This window comes from Coregonus clupeaformis, chromosome 27, assembly GCF_020615455.1.
Source record: "Coregonus clupeaformis isolate EN_2021a chromosome 27, ASM2061545v1, whole genome shotgun sequence".
Classification (NCBI taxonomy): domain Eukaryota; kingdom Metazoa; phylum Chordata; class Actinopteri; order Salmoniformes; family Salmonidae; genus Coregonus; species Coregonus clupeaformis.
Window position 1 is genome coordinate 9,403,340 of NC_059218.1, and position 24,929 is coordinate 9,428,268.

The 24,929-nt window shown below is 48.0% G+C and overlaps 1 protein-coding gene across 1 annotated transcript in view; it reads left to right on the forward strand.

Moving 5' to 3' along the window:
- LOC121541497 (laminin subunit gamma-3) overlaps positions 1-24,929 on the forward strand; it is a 224,050-nt gene that overhangs the window by 188,062 nt on the left and 11,059 nt on the right. Inside the window, exons 20-21 of the mRNA XM_041850554.2 lie at positions 15,817-15,893; positions 16,350-16,484. Of these exons, the coding sequence (XP_041706488.1) occupies positions 15,817-15,893; positions 16,350-16,484 (212 nt within the window). The remainder of the gene's footprint in view (positions 1-15,816; positions 15,894-16,349; positions 16,485-24,929) is intronic.

A 24,929-nucleotide genomic window follows, 5' to 3' on the forward strand; every position in this document is an offset into this window, starting at 1 on the left:
GTCCTCAGTCAAACACAAAGTACTTTCAGAGTTTTTGTAGAATTAAGATAGACTTTATTACAATCAATATAGCCGAGGTGGTCTGCAGAGCATCTAACTTTCCACCTCTCAGCTCTCAGTTTATATAGTCATTTTACATATATTTTAGCTTAATCCCTCCCTCTTTGATTCCTCCACCACTGTCTCCATTTTCACCTCTTGACCGCTCCGCCCACTTCCTTAATGGTGGTATCTGACTTCTCTCCCTTCTAGTTCCGTGTCTGGAAACAATAGTGGTGGGACCACCAAAATAACAGAGCCCTTTCCTGGCTCCATTCTGACCTGCTAATTGATTCCCAAACCTATCAATTGATACTTAAACATGGCTTAAAACATGGCAGGTCCATAATCAATTTCTTAAACATATACCAGCCTCCTCCCTCTGTACCACTCAGTCCAAACGCCCCTCATGCTGTGATCAACCATGTTTAGTCTGAACTCTGTTCAACCCTGGCTCCATTCCAGGAATATGCCTAAGGAGAGAGGCAAAGGGAAACAGTCTGGTTTCAGTCACTGATAATGTTCCTCCATGGGCTGTATTATTAGGATTAAAGGTGTATCACTCGCTTCCAAACATAACACAGACTCCGCCTTTTTCTGCTAGGAGCCAATCCAGAGCCTGTCTATTCTGCCAGGTCATCCTACTTGTTGCCTGTACTTGTTCTCCCAGCGCTGACAATGCTGAGTCAATATACTTTATGAACCTCTGCTGATTGTAATATATGTAATTGATCCATTCCACATTTTTATTAGGAGTTATCCAAATAAGTAATGATTCAAATCCTGATTTAATCTCACTCCTAGCTTTAAATTCATTGGGAATTCCTCTAGGTTGGCCAATAGCATCTATCTGTATGTTTGGATAGGCTTCATATGCCCTTTTTGATCTTTGTATTTTAGTATCTCGTGTATCAACATTTAAGGCCTTCCAGTCCACTATTACAACTTTTTGTATTAGCTGTACTCTGGCACAGATCCCTTTCCATCCTTTTGGCCATAATGTCCTTTGTTGCCTCTGACAGACACAGAATAAATCTGTAATAGCCACTGACTGATCCTCATAAGGAGCGATTAGCAGTAATGCCAGTGTCTGATTTTCGCATACTTCCAGGATAACTATTACCCCAGTACTTGACCCTGCTGCCTGATACATGTTTCTTTGAGGGGTGTCTGCATTCCTAAAGCTATCTGCATCTAGGTGCCATGTAGTTTCACAATCTCCCTTGAATTCTCCCAAATGATATAACCCGATTGTTTTGTTGTAACACTCATATGTCTGCTCATAGTCTATTTGATACTTCTCTGGTGCTTCCATTTTCCTGTTTTCTATTCTAACATCTATTTGCTTACACTTCTCTCCCCATCCTGGTTGATTATAAAATTGATTATATTAAGGATTTCCTAAATATGACAAACATTCTGCTGGGCAATACGGTCTTTCCAAGTCCTTAAGATGACAGAGGTTGTGGTTAAACGTAGCACAGTCCTGGTAGCTGTGGGGATTTGGTACTACTGTTAATTATTTTAAGGAAGACGAAGTGCATATTAGACAGTTTTCTTTCTTTAATTTTAATGTTGTATATTGTGCCCATCTATACCAGTCATTGATTAGCGCCTCCTTCCATTACCTTCCTTCTGCTTCTGTTGGGGCTCTAACAGGTAAGGGGTTAAGGGCACTTTCCCAAGCAATAACTACTTCAGCAACACTGCCCCCTGGAAATGTAGTACTTGTAAGTACTACATCAAATTGTTTATCTAAGTCTTGGGCTGTTATTCTTATGTCTATTATCCACCTGTCTTTTTCTTTTATTATCCTGAGGTCACAGTTACCCCATGCAATTTCCCCATAATTATTGTGTCAGCTCCTCCCACACCAATAATAATTGGACCCTCGTACTTTAATAGTGATCCCTTTCTGTACTTCAGTTGTGGTTCCTGCTTGTGCAAGAATATACATTCTAATCCTGTCTGTTTCTCTTCTCTGTCTTGTTCTTGTGCTCTTTACTATAGTCAGTATGCCATTTTCCTTTCTCAACTGTTCTGGTTTCCAATTTCTGTTAGGGAGACTAGTCAAGGGTAGAGAAATCAATGGTGGGGAAATCTGGTGAGTCTTGTAGGTCTTGTAGGATCTTGGAGGTCTTGTAGGATCTTGGAGGTCAGGGATGTTCTTGGAGGTCTTGTAGGATCTTGGAGGTCTGGGATGTTCTTGGAGGTCTGTAGGATCTTGGCGGTCTGGGATGTTCTTGGAGGTCTGTCCCTCTGCAAGTCGAGCTCCCCTCTATCCATTCAGCCGTTGGTGTAGTCTGGGTGACAATGTATGGTCCCTTTGGCTCGGGACCTTCTTCTGTCACTAGGGTCTCGGGCTCAGGCAGAGTCTTTCTCAATTTATCAACATCGGTCTGTGGAGTGTGTCTTTCTGGCAGCGTACCAATAGGGAAGCTGAGAGTCACTGCTGCAAAGACACACAGACACAGACAGACACAAAATAAAACAATGCTATGTAGTGGCGGGGCCATCTTCCTCTTCTGGGGTTGGAACTCTCCTACAGTGGGACTCATGGATACAGGTATCTGTCTCTTCCACTTTCACCATCATCGAGGTAGCCAGCCACACCAGTACGGGCCCCTCAAACTAGGGTCTTTCCAGCTCTTTCTTCTGTAGTCTTTTACCACCACAAAGTCTCCAGGGCACAGACAGTGCTCAGATTATCCTGCTAGGTTGGGCAGAGAAGCCTTCCCCCGTGGGAAGAGAGTCTTAAGAACATTATTAAGTGAGACACAGTATGCTATGGTACCCTGTCTTCTTATCAGTCAGGAGAAGCCTTGAGATTAGGAAGTGCACATTATTGCAGCCTGTTGCAGTCCACTAGTTTCAGAGACAGGCCCCCTTTGTACTTTGTCTCCTGCCACAAATACATTTGCACATAAAACATTCCATCTAACCCATAACACATTCATTACTACTACTCATATTCTTAGTACAATTAGCATATTTACCAAAAGGCCCCAGGGGACCGGTAAATTCCCCCTTTGGACACATGACTCACGTCGTGATTCATGCACCCAAAAACAAAACAACAACACTGTCTGTTAAATCAAAAATAATAAATCAAATTAGAATGACAACCGTTCATAACATCTTATCTTAATTGCATCCCATAAGGTAATTCAAGGAAATATTCAAATTGACTAGCGACAAATTTCTCTCATTCAGGGCTAGCGCTCGCTCTCTGTCCTTGTAATGGTCCGAATCACAAATATGGCTATGAACTATAAACTTCTTCATAATTATCAGTATTACAAATGACCTTAAATTCATCATCCAATGTCTCTCGGCTTTCCAGTGAGGGTGATCAAACCCCACTAGAATGTCAGAACAGAGGTCAGAGGTCATTCAAACCCTTCAAATAAGTGTTTAATTCTATAGTAGACTAATCATTAAAACAGTCAAACATTTCATTCATTTCGTATCCCAGGTGTACAGTAAGTCTTCAGTACAGTTCTCATCAAAATAAATCCCATGTGTTTAATTATAACTCACTCAGAAAATAAAGACTTCCGAAAATTCTATGTGTGTGCACCTTTAAGACACCTCAGCACTAACCCGTGAAAACCCACTAAACCAAATGAAATAGTCCACTCAGTAAGTCAAACACGTATTAACACCACTAACAAATATTCATAACAAGTGTGTTGTGTGTGGTTATTTGCAAACCATATGGTAAAAACAAACTGCTCTCCCCAGCCCACAGACTCAGGAAACATTCAAAAGAGAGATAATGAAACCTCCATTCTCCTGGAAGAGAAAGTGTACATGTCGTTAACATTCACTATAGCACATTTAATCAACAAAACATTATGAAAATAATTCCACTGTACTCCCTCAAATCATTAATCGTATGTTTCATTCTAATTCCTTGTGACAACTCCAGAATAAGATGACATAACATCTCTCATGAGATGAAAAACACCCAAGATTCTCTGAGTTTGCAAGGATTATTTTTTATTGATTACCCTTTAGACTCCATTGTCTGTAATTCTCGCAAGGATTATCCAACCCCAAAATCGGCTCCATTTGCTCCCATGTCAAATTATCCTGGTATCGTCACTGGATCACTGTCCAACAAATCTAGAACCTACAAAAAGTTGGTGCTGTCCCATCAGCATAATAGTCTAAACTAACTGTAATTCACTTTAACATACTGTATCAACAGAACCCTCAAATTTACACCATGTAGCAATTGTTGAAATGCGGCGCAATACAAAGTTTGACTATTTGTAAACATAATTTGTGCTCTCGCCCATACATACCACCAATTTCAATGTTACCTAATATCCCCTCTCATTGATTCTCACAAAGGCAATCAAGCTCCCAAGCTAACTGGCTAAAGGTGGCTAGCTTGCTAGCTACTTCCAGACATACCACTCCACTCAAAATGAAGTTCCTTTACTACATTACATTAGCTCCGTAATGATAATTAGTTTAATGGAAACCCTAAATTGGCTTTGTGCTATGTTATAAGTTACATTGATAATTTCCAGGCCATATGGGCAGTTTTCCTTAAATGTTGTACCCGGACGGAGAAAACCCCATAAGCCTTTCTAGTTACATTGTTAGGGTAAGTCAATTCCCCATATTTTCCAAAAAGTGGACATACGCCAATCAGTTTCTGAGACTATTGCCCAGACTATGTAGACAGTCATATAATGCTTAACCTTATCTCTATCAAATGATCTATAAACGGCACCAACTCAGAACACATTTATTTATTGTTTCCCACACCTGACATATGTCTACGTTTGGGTGCGCAAGTTAGTATATGAATATTATTCAAATTATTACTTTATCAAATCTCTAGTAATCGATTACACACACATAGAAATTCACAATATTTTCATATATTCACATCAACCAATCCATTCGCGTTTTTAATGATTTAATGCCACAAATCAGCTTATCACAATCTACTCCCAGCGGAACCAAAAACAACAACTTTAGTTACCGGGACACTGCCCGGCCTGTCATGGGATCCTCCCAGAAAATATAGACTTGCTACTTTCTAAAATAACATCCCGGTCTCAATAACTCCCCGTGATATTCTATGATGGGCAGTGATGTACAGAACCCCAAGATAATGTTATATCAAAAGCTTATTATCCAAATCATAATCATTTTATTATACATATTTCTATATGGTATTATCCAAACTTCAGATTAAAACTCATTCCTATATTCACACCCCTCTCATATCACATTCACACAATGCTATTTCCAAACACACTTAATCAATACTTGTATAACCTGCAGGAATATTTTCTTCTATAAAGGGGCCCAAACTTGGAATGTCAATTCTATCACATTAATATTTTACTATAACCAATTTTACCATATTCATAAATCACCTATAAGGTTTCCAAATTTGGGAAATGTACAGGGATCAGTCCCCACCGAGATATAATGGCCTGTCCTCACCCTAAAAGACTGGCCAAAATATAATGTCTAGATGTCACACAAACACACCATTACACGCAACCTGTTCTTCAAACAGCATTTCTCATAAAAATTCAATTGAAGATCGCCTACATTCCTAGGGTTCATAATAAGATACAGTTGAAGTTGGAAGTTTACATACACCTTAGCCAAATACATTTAAACTCAGTTTATCACAACTCCTGACATTTAATCCTAGTAAAAACACCCTGTTGTAGATCAGTTAGGATCACCACTTTATTTTAAGAATGTGAAATGTCAGATAATAGTAGAGAGAATTATTTATTTCAGCTTTTATTTCTTTCATCACATTCAAATGTTTCGGGTAGCCTTCCACAAGCTTCCCACAATAAGTTGGGTACATTTTGGCTCATTCCTCCTGACAGAGCTGGTGTTACTGAATCAGGTTTGTAGGCCTCCTTGCTCACACACACTTTTTCAGTTCTGTCCACAAATGTTCTATAGGATTGAGGTCAGGGCTTTGTGATGGCCACTCCAATACCTTGACTTTGTTGTTCTTAAGCCATTTTGCCACAACTTTGGAAGTATGCTTGGGGTCATTGTCCATTTGGAAGACCCATTTGCGACCAAGCTTTAACTTCCTGACTGATGTCTTGAGATGTTGCTTCAATATATCCACATAATTTTCCTTCCTCATGATGCCATCAATTTTGTGAAGTACACCAGTCCCTCCTGCAGCAAAGCACCCCCACAGCATGATGCTGCCACCCCCATGCTTCACGGTTGGGATGGTGCTCTTCGGCTTGCAAATACCCCCTTTTTCCTCCAAACATAACGATGGTCATTATGGCCAAACAGTTCTATTTTTGTTTCATCAGACCAGAGGACATTTCTCTCAAAAGTATGATCTTTGTCCCCATGTGCAGTTGCAAACTGTAGTCTGGCATTTTTATGGTGGTTTTGGAGCAGTGGCTTCTTCCTTGCTGAGCGGCCTTTCAGGTTTTGTCGATATAAGGCTAGTTTTTTCTGTGGATATAGATACTTTTGTACCTGTTTCCACCAGCATTTTCACAAGGTCCTTTGCTGTTGTTCTGGTATTAATTTGCACTTTTTGCACCAAAGTACGTTCATCTCTAGGAGTCAGAACGCGTCTCCTTCCTGAGCGGTATGACAGCTGCGTTGTCCCATGGTGTTTATACTTGCGTACTATTGTTTGTACAGATGAACGTTTGGAAATTGCTCCCAAGGTTGAACCAGACTTGTGGAGGTCTACAATTTGTTTTCTGAGGTCTTGGCTGATTTCTTTTGATTTTCCCATGATGTCAAGCAAAGAGGCACTGAGTTTGAAGGTAGGCCTTGAAATACATCTACAGGTATTCCTTCAATTGACTCAAATTATGTCAATTAGCCTATCAGAAGCTTTTAAAGCCATGATATCATTTTCTGAAATGTCACAAGCTGTTTAAAGGCACAGTCAACTTAGTGAATGTAAACTTCTGAGCCACTGGAATTGTGATACAGTGAATTATAAGTGAAATAATCTGTCTGTAAACAATTATTTGAACAGTTACTTGTATCATGCACAAAGTAGATGTCCTAACTGACTTGCCAAAACTATAGTTTGCTAAAAAAAAAAATCCACCATAATTTGCAAATAAATTCATTAAAATCCTACAATGTGATTTTCTGGAATTTTTTTTCTCAATTTGTCTGTCATAGTTGACGTGTACCTATGATGAAAATTACAGGCCTCTCTCATCTTTTTAAGTGGGAGAACTTGCACAATTGGTGGCTGACTAAATACTTTATTCCCCCACTGTATTCTGCCTGTTCAGACATTCAGTACAGTAATTAGAGCGGTAGGCACAGAAGTTCTTCTGCCCGTTCAGTCCCCTAATACCGTATTAAAGCGGTAGCCACATAAATATCTATTCTGCCCATTCAGTCCTCCAATACTGCATTAAAGTGGTAGCCACAGAATAGCTTATATACAAATACAACACCTACCCATACAGTCCCCCATTGATACACTTCCTCTAACACAATAGAGCGGTAGCCATAGGACGTAACTTATATACAACAATCAATAATCAATAGCATTGCATGCATGCTTATTTCTCATTCCAACAAAAACTCAGTACTTTTCCTAAATTTAGCCCTTAATACTGGAGATACCCAGGTACCTGACCTTCAGAATCAGCCGAGTGAACCACACAATTTCTATACTAAAAGTAAGAATGCTGCTTACCTATGTTTACAGTGGCCACTATTTGTGTGATTCGTTCAGCCTCCTCCAAATGGTGCAGCACCCCTATGGTCTCTTTTTCCAGTCCCTTCGTGGTCGCCAATTATGTTGTCGAACATTGTCTGAGACCAGCCACCCATACAGCTGATGAAACTGTGGGTTTGCACAACCGAAGAATTCCTGCACAAACTGTCAGAAACAGTCTAAGGGGAAGCACGTCTGCATGCTCGCGTCCTCACCATGGTCTTGACCTGTCTGCAGTTCAGCGTCTTAACCGACTTCAGAGGGCAAATGCTCACCTTCAAAGGCCACTGGAACACTGGAGAAGTGTGCTATTCATGGATGAATCCTTTTTTCAACTGTACCGGGCAGATGGCAGACTTAATTCTACAAAGACTCAACAAACAGGAAATTGTCTTTGTCCTCAGTCAAACACAAAGTACTTTCAGAGTTTTTGTAGAATTAAGATAGACTTTATTACAATCAATATAGCCGAGGTGGTCTGCAGAGCATCTAACTTTCTACCTCTCAACTCTCAGTTTATATAGTCATTTTTCATACATTTTAGCTTAATCCCTCCCTCTTTGGTTCCTCCACCACTGTCTCCAGTTTTCAGTTCTTGACCGCTCCGCCCACTTCCTTAATGGTGGTATCTGACTTCTCTCCCTTCTAGTTCCGTGTCTGGAAACAATAGTGGTGGGACCAAGCCCTGTCATGCAAAAATAACAGAGCCCTTTCCTGGCTCCATTCTGACCCCCTAATTGATTCCCAAACCTATCAATCTATACTTAAACATGGCTTAAAACATGGCAGGTCCATAATCAATTTCTTAAACATATACCAGCCTCCTCCCTCTGTACCACTCAGTCCAAACGCCCCTCATGCTGTGATCAAGCATGTTTAGTCTGAACTTTGTTCAACTCTGGCTCCGTTCCAGGAATATGCCTAAGGAGAGTGTCACGGTTTCGGCCGAGGCTGCCTCTCTTCCTTGCTCGGGCAGGCTTCGGCGTTCGTCGTCTCCGGAATACTAGCTGCCACCGTTGTATGTTTCTATGTTCGTTTGGTTTTGTCTGGATTATGTACACCTGTTGTCGTTTAGTGTCATTAGTGTCCTATAAGTTCTCGTTGTGTTTGTCAGGTGTTGTGTGTGATTGTTTTCGCTGTCGTGTTGGTGCGCTACTATTTACAGTGCGCTATTGTAGCTTGCCTCCTTTGTGTAGGAGAGTATTTTTCGCACATGTTTAGTGCGCCCTTTTGTTTACGCCTGTGTGCGCATTGTCTCGCTTCCGGGCTGTTGGATCGTGTTTTGAGTGTGCATTACTAAAGTCTTTTGGACTTATCTTCTGCGTCCTGCGCTTGATTCCCACACCACACCCACCTACAGCACCCGCTGACAGAATCACACACCATTCAGAATGGAATCAGCAGGAGCCGCAGCAGCACAGGAGACTTTGGAGGATCGGGTCCGGGAGCAGAATGACCAGATCCTTCGGATCGGGACCGCCCTGCAGGATGTTATTAACACACTTCAACGCTGGGAGACCCGAGGGACACCCCCAACTCCACCTCCCCTGCCATCACCATCAGCCAGTCAGCCCATTCCCGCTCCGGAACCCAGGGGAATTCGACTCTCGCTCCCGAGGGCCTACGATGGGACCGCTGCCGGGTGTCAGGGCTTCCTCCAGGTGGAGCTATACCTGGCCACCGTGCACCCGGCGCCCTCGGGACATGAGAGCGTGTCCGCCCTCATCGCCTGCCTTACCGGCAAGGCGTTGGAATGGGCCAACGCCGAATGGAGGAGGATAGACGCTACCACCATCACATACGCTGAGTTCTCCCGCCGCTTCAGGGCGGTGTTTGACCATCCACCGGAGGGGAAAGCGGCGGGGGAGCGTCTGTTCTGCCTCCGGCAGGGGAGGAGGAGCGCCCAGGAGTTCGCGTTAGAATTCCGTACTCTAGCGGCGGATGCAGAGTGGAATGAGCGGGCCCTCATCGATCACTACCGCTGTAGTCTACGAGAGGACGTCCGTCGGGAGCTGGCCTGTAGGGACACCAGTCTCTCTTTCAACCAGTTAGTCGACATGTCCATCAGGCTGGACACCCTGCTGGCTACCCGCGGACGTTCCGAGGGGGGTCCGTCCATTTCACCCTCCAGCGCCTCCGAGCCGAGCCCTATGGAGCTTGGGGCGCTGGCGCTAGAGAGAGAGGGGTCGGAGTACGAGGGGCCCGTCTCCTGCACCAGCTGTGGCCGTGGAGGACACACCGCGGCTAGGTGCTGGGGATGGCCTCCTAGGGGAGAAGACGACAGGCCCCGCACTGGGGAGTCCTTCCAGGTGAGTAGGCGCCCCACTCACCCAGAGCTCTCTGTTGCGCACTTCTGTATACCTGTGCGTTTTCCACAGGTAGCACCTCATTCCCAGCATAAGGCGCTGGTAGATTCAGGCGCGGCTGGAATTTTGTTGATAGGAAATTTTGTTTAGAATTAGGGATTCCCCTTCTTCCTGTTGACGTCCCATTCCCCGTTCATGCCCTAGATAGCCGTCCGTTGGGATGGGGCTTGATCAGGGAGGTCACGGCGCCACTTAGGATGTGTGCGCAGGGGGGTCATAAGGAGATGATCCAGCTATTTCTGATCGACTCGCCTGCGTATCCGGTGGTGCTGGGCATGCCCTGGTTGAGTATCCATAACCCGTCTATTTCGTGGCAGGAGAGGGCTCTGATGGAGTGGTCTGCCCAGTGTGTGGGTCGATGTTTAGGCGTTTCCGTAGGGGCTACCTCGGTGGAGAGTCCAAACCAGGTGCCCGCATTGCAAGTTCCCCCTGAGTATGAGGATTTGGCTATTGTGTTCAGTAAGTCGAGGGCGACGCAGTTGCCTCCCCCATAGGCAGGAGATTGTGCGATAGACCTCCAGGCAGGAGCTGCGCTCCCACGGAGCCATGTGTATCCTCTGTCTCAGGAGGAGAAGAGAGCTATGGAGACTTACATAGACGAATCTCTGAGACAAGGATACATACGGCCATCCACTTCCCCTGCGTCCTCGAGTTTCTTTTTTGTGAAGAAAAAGGATGGAGGGTTACGCCCGTGCATTGATTACCGTAGTCTCAATCAGATCACGGTGAAGTACAGTTATCCACTTCCTCTGATTGCGACCATGACGGAGTCATTGCACGGGGCGCGTTTTTTCACTAAATTAGATCTCAGGAGCGCGTACAACTTGGTGCGCATTAGGGAGGGCGATGAATGGAAGACAGCCTTTAGTACCACCTCGGGCCATTACGAGTATCTTGTCATGCCATACGGGTTGATGAACGCTCCTTCAGTTTTCCAATCATTCGTGGATGAGATATTCAGGGACATGCAGGGGCAGGGGGTGGTCGTGTACATAGATGACATTCTTGTGTACTCATCTACCCGAGTCGAGCATGTGGCTCTGGTGCGCCGAGTGTTGAGGAGGCTGTTGGAGCACGACCTGTATGTCAAGGCAGAGAAGTGTCTGTTTTTCCAGGAGTCGATCTCCTTTTTGGGTTATCAGTTGTCTGCGTCAGGGGTGAAGATGGAGGTTGACCGGGTGTCAGCCGTGCGTAATTGGCAAACACCAACCACTGTGAAGGAGGTGCAGCAGTTTTTGGGGTTTGCGAATTACTACCGGAGGTTTATCCGGGGTTTTGGACAGGTGGCAGCTCCCATAACGTCTCTTTTGAAGGGGGGTCCGGTGCGTTTGCAGTGGTCAGCCGAGGCGGACAGGGCTTTTGGGAGGCTGAAGGACCTGTTTACCTCGGCTCGGTGCTGGCGCATCCGGATCCCTCTTTACCATTTCAGGTAGAGGTGGACGCGTCAGAGGCCGGGTATAGGAGCCGTGCTTTCGCAACGGTCCGGCACGCCACCTAAACTCCGCCCCTGTGCCTTTTATTCCAAAAAGCTCAGTCCGGCGGAGCGAAATTATGACGTAGGGGACAGGGAGCTGTTAGCCGTGGTACAGGCCCTAAAGGTGTGGAGGCACTGGCTTGAGGGGGCTCAACACCCTTTCCTCATTTTGACTGACCACCGTAACCTGGAGTACATCCGGGCAGCTAGGAGACTGAACCCTCGCCAGGCGCGGTGGAATATGTTTTTGACCCGGTTTGTATTTAAGATCACATACATCCCTGGGTCACAGAACGGTAAGGCAGACGCACTGTCTCGGCGGTATGACACGGAGGAGAGGTCCGTGGAGCCCACTCCCATACTGCCGGAGTCTTGTCTGGTGGCACCGGTAGTGTGGGAGGTCGATGCTGAACTCAAGCGGGCGTTGCGCACCGACCCTAGTCCTCCTCAATGCCCGGAGGGTCGGACGTACGTTCCGCTCGAGGTTCGGGATCGATTGATCTATTGGGCTCACACGTCACCCTCCTCTGGACATCCTGGTATAGGCCGGACAGTGCACTGCCTTAGTGCTAAGTACTGGTGGCCCACGTTGGCGAGGGATGTGAGGGTTTATGTCTCCTCCTGCTCGGTGTGCGCCCAGTGTAAGGCGCCTAGACATCTGCCTAGGGGTAGGTTACTACCCCTGCCCGTTCCAAAACGACCATGGTCTCACCTCTCGGTGGACTTCATCACTGACCTTCCTCCCTCACAGGGGAATACTACTATACTGGTCGTTGTGGACCGGTTCTCTAAGGCCTGTCGTTTGCTCCCTATGCCGGGCCTTCCTACTGCCCTACAGACCGCCGAAGCTCTATTCACCCATGTTTTCCGGCACTACGGGGTACCCGAGGATATTGTGTCTGATCGAGGTCCCCAATTCACCTCCAGAGTCTGGAGAGCCTTTATGGAGCGGTTGGGGGTCTCGGTGAGCCTCACCTCGGGTTACCATCCGGAGAGTAATGGGCAGGTGGAACGTGTGAACCAGGATGTGGGTAGGTTTCTTAGATCATACTGCCAGGACCGGCCGGAGGAGTGGGCACGGTACGTTCCCTGGGCAGAAATGGCCCAGAATTCCCTACGCCATTCCTCCACTAACCTAACCCCTTTCCAATGTGTGTTAGGTTACCAGCCGGTTCTGGCACCTTGGCAGCAGAGCCAGATCGAGGCTCCTGCGGTGGATGAGTGGGTGCGGCGCTCGGAGGAGACGTGGAACGCTGCACACGTCCACCTGCAGCGGGCCCTCCGTCGTCAAAAGGCGAGCGCCGATCTCCACCACAGTGAGGGACCGGTGTACGCACCTGGTGATCGAGTCTGGCTCTCTACCAGAAACCTGCCCCTCCGCCTGCCCTGTCGGAAACTGGGTCGGCGGTTTGTGGGGCCGTTTAAAGTCCTGAGAAGATTGAACGAGGTGTGTTACAGATTACAACTACCTATTGAGTATAAAAGTATTAACCCCTCGTTCCATGTGTCTCTTCTCAGGCCGGTGGTAGCTGGCCCACTCCAGGAAAATGAGATCAAGGAGACTCCTCCGCCCCATTGGACATCGAGGGGGCACCGGCGTACTCCGTGCGGTCCATCTTGGATTCGAGATGTCGGATGGGGGGTCTCCAATATCTGGTGGAGTGGGAGGGGTACGGCCCGGAGGAACGGTGCTGGGTGCCGAGGAGAGACATTTTGGACCCGTCTCTCCTGACAGAATTCCACCGTAGTCACCCGACGCGCCCTGCTCCGCGTCCTCCTGGTCGTCCCTGAGGCCGGAGTCGGCACACGTCTGGAGCCGCGCGTCAAGGGGGGGGTACTGTCACGGTTTCGGCCGAGGCTGCTTCTCTTCCTTGCTCGGGCAGGCTTCGGCGTTCGTCGTCTCCGGAATACTAGCTGCCACCGTTGTATGTTTCTATGTTCGTTTGGTTTTGTCTGGATTATGTACACCTGTTGTCGTTTAGCGTCATTAGTGTCCTATAAATTCTTGTTGTGTTTGTCAGGTGTTGTGTGTGATTGTTTTCGCTGTCGTGTTGGTGCGCTACTATTTACAGTGCGCTATTGTAGCTTGCCTCCTTTGTGTAGGAGAGTATTTTTCGCACGTTTAGTGCGCCCTTTTGTTTACGCCTGTGTGCGCATTTTCTCGCTTCCGGGCTGTTGGATCGTGTTTTGAGTGTGCATTACTAAAGTCTTTTGGACTTATCTTCTGCGTCCTGCGCCTGATTCCCACACCACACCCACCTACAGCACCCGCTGACAGAGAGAGGCAAAGGGCAACAGCCTGGTTTCAGTCACTGATAAGGCAGGACAGCTGTGGATTAAGGAGGAGCGAGGAATTTGACCCGAAGACAGGTCAGATGAAAAGAGAATAAACAGTCCTATTTCACATACCAGGCAGGGTAATGACTACACCAGTGAGAGGAACCAATTAAGTTCTTGCCTAGCAGCAGAGATGTACCCATGTTTAACCTTGGCTCCGTGTCCGTCATGTTGTGATTAACTATGCTTATCTTATAGTCTACTGAGTCTGAAGAGATTTAACTATAGTCTACTGAAAAATCACAATCAATGTTAACGTTGTGAACAGAATGCCCCATGATGTTGGTGGGGTTATGGTATGGGCAAGCATAAGCTACGGACAACGAACAAAATTGCATTTTATCGATGGCAATTTGACTGCACAGAGATACCGTGACGAGATCCTGAGGCCCATTGTCGTGCCATTCATCCGCTGCCATCAACTCATGTTTGATCTGTACACAATTCCTGAAGCTGAAAATGTCCCAGTTCTTCCACGGCCTGCATACTCACCAGACATGTCACCCATTGAGCATGTTTGGGATGCTCTAGATCGACGTGTACGACAGCGTGTTCCAGTTCCCGCCAATATCCAGCAACTTCACACAGCCATTGAAGAGGAGTGGGACAACATTCCACAGGCCACACTCAACAGCCTGATAAACTCTATGAGATGTGTTGCGCTGCATGAGGCAAATGGTGGTCACACCATATACTGACTGGTTTTCTGATCCACGCCCCTACCCTTTTTTTTAAAGGTATCTGTGACCAACAGATGCATACAGTATCTGTATTCCCAGTCATGTGAAATCCATAGATTAAGGCCTAGTGAATGTATTTCAATTGACTGATTTCCTGATATGAACTGTAACTCAGTAAAATCTTTGAAATTGTTGCATGTTGCGTTTATATTTTTGTTCAGTATAGTTTGACATTGTTATAAGCAGTAGCATACATGCACATATAGTGATCACACTACATAAACTTATGGAGGTCTGTAGTTATTTATCCATTTAAAGTATTTTTAAATTTTTTCATTTGAAAATGATACTGATTAGTTATTAGTGGTTATTCAGTAGAGGTTTACATGTATTGATCAATAGTGATCCCTAAAGCACAGTATTTCTCAATATGAAGCTCCATATCTCAAAAATCGAGTGAGAGCGAGCACACACAGTTTATATGACCAACGCTCGGCTGAAATGAATGATTTGTTCTGTTACCACAGCTCAAGCTTTTCCCCGTCTCCTCACGCTCAATAGCGGCAACTTGGAATCTATTATGAATATGTTTGCCATGTTATGTGGTTCTGGGGAAATGAGAGAGCTTGTTTTGACAGTGCTATGGGTGGTTGTGTGTGTGCGTGCGTGCACATACCTTACTTCCCCCGTCGTTTGGGCAAGCCTGGAGCCAGAGCAATACAATTCCACATTAACAAGCAGAACGGCTCCAAAATAGGAAGAGAAAGTGTGTTCGTGTCATATACTGTGATTCAATTTTCTCAATTTTATGAGCATTTTCTCAAAATAAATGTCACAAAGTAAAATAGTCAACATTTATCTACTGGTACCACAACAAAAAACTTTGCCGCTGGATAAGTTGAAACATTGCCTATGTATACATTAGTGAGTGAGTGTGTGTAATTGCAGCCTTCAGTATGTCTTCCTGAAATGACTATTGAACAGTGAGTTCTGAGTCATTCTACTTTCTGAGTTGAACATTGGCCCTGGGGTCATGTAGGGTTAGCTGATAACTGTGCATGGTCACGATTCAGGTTCAAAATATAAACTGACGTCAGCCTATACAGAGCATGCACTGAATAAACATTGTCCTCACAGTTTTCTTTTGTCTACGAGACTGCACAGTTTCAGTTCTTCCCACTTTGCTCTGCTTTTCCAAAGGTCATTCCTTTCAAGGTGACAACTGTGCCCAACCGCTGGAATTCTGCAGTGAACGAATCAGAGGGACTTATGAAAAGGTAAGTCACGGGAGGTCAATAGAGTAAATGGCCAATTATGACACACAAAGGTCATCTCCCTCTAATGGAGGCCCTGCCTCTTCCATCTGTCAGTCACACAATGGCTGGCCTGCCACAGACACCCTCTATCAATGACAACAGTACAAAGCCTCTGAATATGCTGAATTAATGCACGTTAGGTCTGGTGAGAGGAAGTAGAGAGATCAACTCAATACCTGGAATCCATTTGACTTGTCCTCAGCAGACATGTTGGTTTTCTGTCAAATACTTTGAGCTGTTTCATCAAACTTGCCTGGAGTGCTATGTGGGCGCGGTTAGGGTTTGCATTTCTGGTTCTATTCCATTGGTTCCATTGCGGCACAAGATCAGCCAAGCTGAAGTATTTGAAATAAAAAATAAAAAAACTATTTGAACTATACATATAATTCCTTGTCTCTTTCTGTCTCCATCTGTCAGTCACACAGAGATGGCTGGTCGTATAGAGTCTATAGCGACCAAGGCTTTCATGGCCTCCAACCAGACCTACTCTCTCCTGATGGACCTACTGGAGGACAATTCTACAGAGGAATACATCAGCAACCTCACGGAGCAGTGAGTAACTAGACATCACACACACACACATTCATGCTGGAAATTGCCAGGGACTTCACACATGTATTGCGATTTTCACGATTCTATATGTATTGTTACGAAACCAATATCTAGCCTACTGATTTTGCTGCACTCGTTATGTCTAGGGGTCTTAGACCTAGTTAACTGTTCTGTAACCTGATTTAAGATGTGCATCTATGTGAGAAATCAGCATATGTGCAAAGGTATAAAACATGTATGCACTCACTAACTGTAAGTCGCTCTGGATAAGAGCATCTGCTAAATGACTAAAATGTAAAATGTGTTGAATGTACATGTGCCCAGGGAGACAGCAGCCTTACCTTGGTCCAAGGCCAGCTCTACCTTTCTTGACCTCTTGGTTGGCCAGTCCAAGTGGATCGTTATGTGTTCAGATGGTGACGAAAATAAATGTACAGTACCAGTCAAAAGTTTGGACACACCTTCTATTTTCTACATTGTAGAATAATAAGGAAGACATCAAAACTATGAAATAACACATATGGAATCATGTAGAAACCAAAAAAGGGTTAAACAAATCAAAATATATTTTATATTTGAGATTCTTCAAAGTAGCCACCCTTTGCCTTGATGACAGCTTTGCACACTTTTTTGGTTATTACATGATTCCATATGTGTTATTTCATAGTTTTGATGTCTTCACTTGTGGCGTGTGATTTGGATGGAGTCAGGCGCAGGAGGGTAAATCACAGAATAAAGGTTTATTCTGTATATATGTCGATACAAAGTACAAGGAGCTCCACCAAGCTCATATAACCTCCACAATAAACAATCACACACAAAGACAAGGGGGCAGAGGGAACACTTATACAGGTACTGATGAGGGGAATTGAAACCAGGTGTGTGTAATAAACAAGACAAAACAAATTGAATGATGAGATGATGAGCGGCAGTGGCTAGAAGGCCAGTGACAATGAACGCCGAAGCCTGCCCGAACAAGGAGAGGAGGCAGCTTCGGAGGAAGTCGTGACAGTACCCCCCAACCTTGACACCGGCCTCGGGGACAACCAGGAGGACGCGGAGCAGGGTTAGCCGGATGGAAATCCCACAACAAGGAGGGTTCGAGGATATCCCTCACTGGGACCCAACACCGCTCCTGCGGACCGTACCCCTCCCACTCCACGAAGTACTGAAGGCCCCCTACCCGACGCCTCAAATCCAGGATGGAAAGGACGGAGTATGCCGGGGCCCTTGATGTCCAGAGGAGGTGGAGGGACCTCCTGCACCTCAGACTCCTGGAGCGGACCAGCCACCACCGGCCTGAGGAGAGACACATGAAACGAGGGGTAAATACGGTAATCTGGGGGGAGTAGTAACTGTGACGTCACGAGAGGCTACACAGCTTTCAGCGGGATTGCTCAAGTAGTGCAAGGAGACAAGGTTCAAACAAAACAAGGATTTTATTATAGGTCTTGGGAAATTAACGAAAATATAACAAAATTCTGTTCTCTTGTGGCTCTTTAAGGGTTAACAGTTCAGGGATGTCTCTTCCACATCCAAAATCATAATTCTCACTCGCTCAGATAACTTTTCCCCAGCCTTACTGTAGTCCACGTTGCAGCTAGTGGCCAACCCAGCAAAAAGTCCTTCCAAATGTCTCTCACGTATTTCCACAGGTGCATATATCCAAAGGTGAGTATTTCCCAAAGGTAAGTATCTCCAAATCCTTATATTCCTCATGGAAGTGGATGTGCAGCACTCTTGTCCTCCAGAGAGCCCAGGTTGGAGACTGTGTCTCTTCCCTTCCACAAACCTTCAGCTCATCAGCTCCTCATTTGTTTCAGCTGCGTGGGAAGATTGGCCATAGAGGGGTGGAGTTCCCGACCATACCAGCAGATGGAGCCATAGCTGTCTGGGTTTGCAGCCACCTCAGGGGGATGTAACGTCCCTCCAGGACACAGCCTCTCGTGACATCACACATCCCCCTCCTCGGGACCGACGTCCCTCGTCGGGTAAAGGCAGCGAAGAAGGCATCACGCCGGGAGAGGGCGTCCGCATTGCCGTGGTGCTTGCCAGACTGCTCTCTCTTCAACTCCTCCAACTCTAGGACCAGGGACTCAGCCTCCTGTTGTCTCTCCTTGAGTTTCTTACTGAACGCATCAGCCTTGGTTTTAGCAGAGTTTAGCTTCTGTTGAGCAGCTTTCAGTTCCTTCTCTCTCTCTGCCTCCGCATTCTTCATCTTGTTCTCCAACACCTTGTACTTCTCCTCTGCCTTCTTCTGGACCTCCTTACTACTGCGCAGGGTCTCCTCACACTCCTCGATGGTCCTGCGCAGCCTCTCCAGCTCCTCCTGTTGCTTAGGGAAGGAGCTCTGTTGGAGTTTAGCCTGGAGGATATCTAACTCTTCTGTCTTCATGTCTAACTGTTGCTTTAACAAACGATACCTCTCAGCGGTCCCCTTCAGACCAGACAGTTCTTTGTCCAGATTCTGTAGCTCCGTCTCTGTGTCGAGTCTGGGCACCTGCCATCCCTATCAGAGCCCGGGCGGGAGTGAGTAACTCGGAGGATTGCACCGGAGCCTTCCCAGGATGAGTCTTGCCTCTCCGTTTCCGAGGTACTCGGGTTATCCTCTCCTGAGACTCTCTCCAGAGTGGGTAAAAGGCTGGGCAGTCTCGTCCAATTAGGACAGGGACGGGAGGGAATCAACCACCCCCGCCGTCGTGTGTATGGTTCCCCGTGTGCTGGTCATTGTAAGTTCAGTAATGGGGTATTCTCTGGTGTCCCCATGGACACAGGAAACTGGGAGGACTTTCCCCGGGGTCAGACACGTTGGGCCCACCAAATCCTTACGCACCAGGGTGGCCCGGCTACCAGAATCCAGTAAGGCCTCCACATCATGGTGATTCACAGTTACCGGGCAGGTGGGGGGTCGATCTGGGCCGCCATCTACGACTCCCAAGAGCGAGGCAAAGCGGTGTGTGGGTGCTGAGCTGGAGGACTCCGCAGTGGGCATAGGTTCATCGGCTGGTTTCCCACACTGCCAGGAGATATGTCCCATCTCCCCACACCGGTAACACTGTCGAAGTTTCCCCCTCCTGGTGTACTCTTCTTGGACCCGCCTGGTTTCTGGCTCCCCCTGGAGCCGGGATAAGTCCTGACGTGGCTGGGTTCGAGACCTTGGGGTCCTTTGGACGGGTTCTTCCCATTTGTGGTGGGGGCCGCACTCCTGGGGTCTTTTTCGGGAAGCATTCAGCATCTCCGCTGTGGCCTGGTACTTTTCCACAGCTTCCACGGTCAGATCAGCCGTGGTCAAGGCCTGTTGACTGATGAACCGTTTTGCCTCATAAGGCAGGGCGCGTAGGTAACGATCCACCACAACGGCCTCCACCACCGCCGCTGCTGTATTCCTCTGCGGATCCAGCCATTTCCTTGCGATTCGGACAAGTTCATGCATCTGCGCCCGAGGAGGTTGGTCTGGTTGGAAGGTCCAGCTGTGAAAGCGCTGGGCCATACCAAACTTTGTGAGTCCATATCTGCTGAGGATCTCAGACTTCAGGGGCATCATAGTCAGTAACCTGGTCAGGGCCCAGGTCCCGGACAGCATTCAGTGATTCCCCGGTTAGAAAGGGGGCTAACAGACCAACCCACTGTTGCTTGGGCCAGGCTTCCCTAGTGGCCGTGGCCTCAAATGCATGCAGGTATGCCTCAATGTCATCGGTAGCTCCCATCTTAGATATAAAGTCACTTGCCTTTATTGGGCGGGTATTTTGGACAACCCTCTGTCTCTGCAACTGCAATTCCTCTGCCTTCAGAAGGTTGGCTTTCTTTTGCTCCTCCAAGACAGCCACGTTTGCTTGCATCTGGGCTTGCTGGCCAGCAACAAGGGCTTTCAATATGTCCTCCATTTCAGTCGGCGGGGAGCCTACGGCCAACTTGGAAAACTGGGTGATCAAACCTTCGGTATCCTCCTCTGACATGCACTATTAACGCTTGAGCGTGCCCGTATTCTCCACCATCTGTGACGTCACGAGAGGCTACACAGCTTTCAGCGGGATTGCTCAAGTAGTGCAAGGAGACAAGGTTCAAACAAAACAAGGATTTTATTATAGGTCTTGGGAAATTAACGAAAATATAACAAAATTCTGTTCTCTTGTGGCTCTTTAAGGGTTAACAGTTCAGGGATGTCTCTTCCACATCCAAAATCATAATTCTCACTCGCTCAGATAACTTTTCCCCAGCCTTACTGTAGTCCACGTTGCAGCTAGTGGCCAACCCAGCAAAAAGTCCTTCCAAATGTCTCTCACGTATTTCCACAGGTGCATATATCCAAAGGTGAGTATTTCCCAAAGGTAAGTATCTCCAAATCCTTATATTCCTCATGGAAGTGGATGTGCAGCACTCTTGTCCTCCAGAGAGCCCAGGTTGGAGACTGTGTCTCTTCCCTTCCACAAACCTTCAGCTCATCAGCTCCTCATTTGTTTCAGCTGCGTGGGAAGATTGGCCATAGAGGGGTGGAGTTCCCGACCATACCAGCAGATGGAGCCATAGCTGTCTGGGTTTGCAGCCACCTCAGGGGGATGTAACGTCCCTCCAGGACACAGCCTCTCGTGACATCACATAACATATAGGTAACCTCGTTGATTCTCATCAGGACTTTGAACGGCCCAACAAACCGCGGGCTCAGCTTCCGGCAGGGCAGGCGGAGGGGCAGATTCCGGGTCGAGAGCCAGACCCGATCACCCGGTACAAAAACCAGGGCCTCACTGCGGTGGCGGTCAGCGTTGGACTTCTGGCGACACATGGTGCGCTGGAGGGTGAACGTGAGCAGCGTTCCACGTCTCCTTCACGCGCCGAAACCATTCATCCACCGCAGGAGCTTCGGTCTAGCTTGGATGCCACGGTGCCAGAACCGGCTGATAACCTAAGAAACATTGAAAGGGAGTTAGGTTAGTGGAGGAGTGGCGAAGAGAGTTCTGGGCATATTCGGCCCATGCCAAGAACACCGACCACTCCCCCGGCCGGTCTTGTCAGCAGGACCACAGGAACCTACCCACATTCTGATTTACCCGTTCCACCTGCCCATTAGACTCGGGGTGAAACCCAGAGGTCAGGCTGACCAAGACCCCCAGACGTTCCATGAATGCCTTACAGACCTTGGATGTAAACTGGGGACCCCGGTCAGACACTATGTCCTCTGGCACCCCGTAGTGCCAGAAGACGTGAGTAAACAGAGCCTCCGCCGTCTGCAGGGCTGTGGTGATACTGGGCAGAGGAAGGAGGCAGCAGGCTTTTGAAAAGCGGTCCACAACGACCAGGATGGTGGTGTTACCCTGAGAGAGGGGAAGATCAGTGAGAAAGTCAATACACAGGTGGGACCATGGCCGTTGTGGAACTGGTAAGGGCTGTAAATTACCCGCTGGGAGGTGCCTTATCTGGGTGCACACCGAGCAAGAGGAACATACACCCTCACGTCCTTTGCCAAGGTAGGCCACCAGTACTTTCCGGTCAGGCAGCGCACTGTACGGCCAATACCTGGGTGACCAGAGGAGGGAGACGTGTGTGCCCAATAGAACAGATGGTCACGGACAAGAGACGGCACGTACTGCAGCCCAGCTGGACACTGAGGTGGAGATGGCTCTGTGCGTACTGCCTGCTCTATGTCCACGTCCATCGCCCATACTACCGGCACCACAATGCAGGAGGCCGGGAGTATGGGGGTGTTGTCTATGGGCCTCTCCTCTGTGTGGTACAGTCATGACAGCGTGTCTGCCTTCATGTTCTTCGTACCCGGGAAGTATGACAGAGTAAACACAAATCGGGTGAAGAATAGGGCCCACCTGGCCTGGCGAGGGTTCAGCCTCCTCGCTGCCCGGATGTACTCCAGGTTACGGTGGTCCGTCCAGATGAGGAAAGGGTGTTTCGCCCCCTTGAGCCAGTGCCTCCACACGGTCAGGGCTCTGACTACAGCCAACAGCTCCCGATCACCAATGTCGTAGTTCTGCTCCGCCGGGCTGAGCTTCTTGGAGAAGAAGGCACAGGGGCGGAGCTTGGGTGGCGTGCCTGGGTGTTGAGACAGGACAGCGACAATCAATACCTCGGACGCATCCGTCCTGCACTACGAACGGTAGTGATGGATCGGGATGGGCCAGTACAGGGGCTGAGGTGAACAGAACCCTCAGGTTACTGAAGGCCCTGTCAGCCTCACCAGACCAGCGGAGCCGAGACGGCCCACCCTTCAAAAGAGATGTGATGGGAGCTGCGACATTGTCAAAGCCCCGGATAAACCTCCGATAGTAGTTGGCAAAGCCAATAAAGCGCTGCACCTCCTTGACCGTGGTTGGAGTCGGCCAATTACGCACGGCTGAAATGCGATCTCCACACCTGAGGTGGTAATGCGGTATCCGAGGAAGGAGACGGACTGCTGGAAAAACAAACACTTTTCTGCCTTGGCATAAAGGTCATTTTCCAACAGTCGGCCCAGCACTTTGCGAACCAGGTACACATGCTCGGCGCGCGTAGCGGAATACACCAGAATGTCATCGATGTAGACCACTACACTGCGACCAAGCATGTCCCGAAACACCTCGTTCACAAAGGACTGGAAAACGGATGGAGCATTCATCAAACCGTACGGCATCACCAGGTATTCATAATGCCCCGTGGTTGTGCTGAACGCTGTCTTCCATTCGTCCCCCTCACGGACACGCACCAGGTTATACGCACTCTGGAGATCTAATTTTGAGAAAAAAAGCGCCCCATGCATTGACTCGATCACAGATGGGATGAGGGGCAGAGGATAACTATAACGTATTGTCCGCTTGTTCAATGCTCGGTAATCAATGCACGGGCGCAGACCTCCATCTTTCTTCTTCACAAAAAATAAAATTGAGGAGGCGGGCGAAGTGGAGGGACGTATGAACCCCTGGCGCAGGGACTCGGAGACGTATGTCTCCATCGCCTCCATTTCAGCCTGAAACAGGGGATATACATGACTCCTGGGAGGCACAGCGTCTACTCGTAGGTTTATCGCGCAATCCCCCCCGCCCCGATGAGGTGGTAATTTGGTCGCCTGCGTTTTGGAAAACGTGTGTGCCAAATCGAGGTATTCGTGGGGGATGTGCACGGTAGAGGAAGTGTCTGGACTTTCCACCGTGGTTGCACCAACGGAAACAGCTAGGCACCTACCCTGAAACTCTCGCGACCACCCCGTGAGAAACCTCTACGGCCATGAAAAGGTGGGGTTGTGTAGTGCTAACCAGGGAAGATCCAACACAACAGGGAAATCGGGGGACAAAATAATAAAAAATGTGACATGCAATCTATGGGTCCTTTGGGTAACCATCGTGACTGGTGCTGTACCTTCCCTAACGAACCCTGACCCTAATGGTCGACTGTCAAGTGCTTTGATGGGCAGTGGAGTGGATAGGGGAACCAATGGAATACCTAGACTTAGAGCTAACGACCTATCCATGAAGTTCCCAGCTGCGCCTGAATCGACCTGCGCCTTACACTGGGATACTACTGTGTAATCAGGGAAGGTGACGTGTATGGTGCAGTGCGCAGCAGAGGGCTCTGAACAAGTGTGAGTTTGCGCTATCTTGGGTGATGCGAGAGTGCCCTGCCTGCCGCCTCCAGACCCGGAAGAACCCTGATGGCAGAGTGCAGTATAATGTCCTCTTCTGCCACAAGAGTGACACTGAAGCTGTCCTCCTCCGTTCTCCCGGATCGCTACCCCACCCAGCTCCATCGGAATGGACTCCGAGTTGGGGGTGGGTGAAACAGGCAAGCCACTCCCAGGACGTCCTCTAGCAGCCAGCAGGTTGTCCAACCGGATGGCCATGTCCACCAGCTGGTCGAAGGTTAACATGGCATCCTGGCAGGCTAGCTCCCTTCGGACGTCCTCTCGCAGGCTGAACCGGAATCCGTCGATCAGGGCCCGCTTGTTCCACCCGGACCCAGCCGCTAGGGTCCGAAACTCCAGGACGAAGTACTGCGCGGTCCTCGTACCCTGCCTCAGTTGGACCAGACGCTCGCCCACCTCTCGTCCTTCGGGCGGGTGGTCGAAGGCTTGTGGACCCGTGCCACGACTCCAGGCATGGGCTCTTCTCCTGCTGACTCCATGGCGGGTGTGTGATTCTGTGGCGTGTGATTTGGACAGAGTCAGGCGCAGGAGGGTAAATCACAGAATAAAGGGTTATTCCGTATATATGTCGATACAAAGTACAAGGAGCTCCACCAAGCTCATATAACCTCCACAATAAACAATCACACACAAAGACAAGGGGGCAGAGGGAACACTTATACAGGTACTGATGAGGGGAATTGAAACCAGGTGTGTGTAATAAACAAGACAAAACAAATGGAATGATGAGATGAGGAGCGGAGCGGCAGTGGCTAGAAGGCCGTGACGACAAACGCCGAAGCCTGCCGAACAAGGAGAGGAGGCAGCTTCAGAGGAAGTCGTGA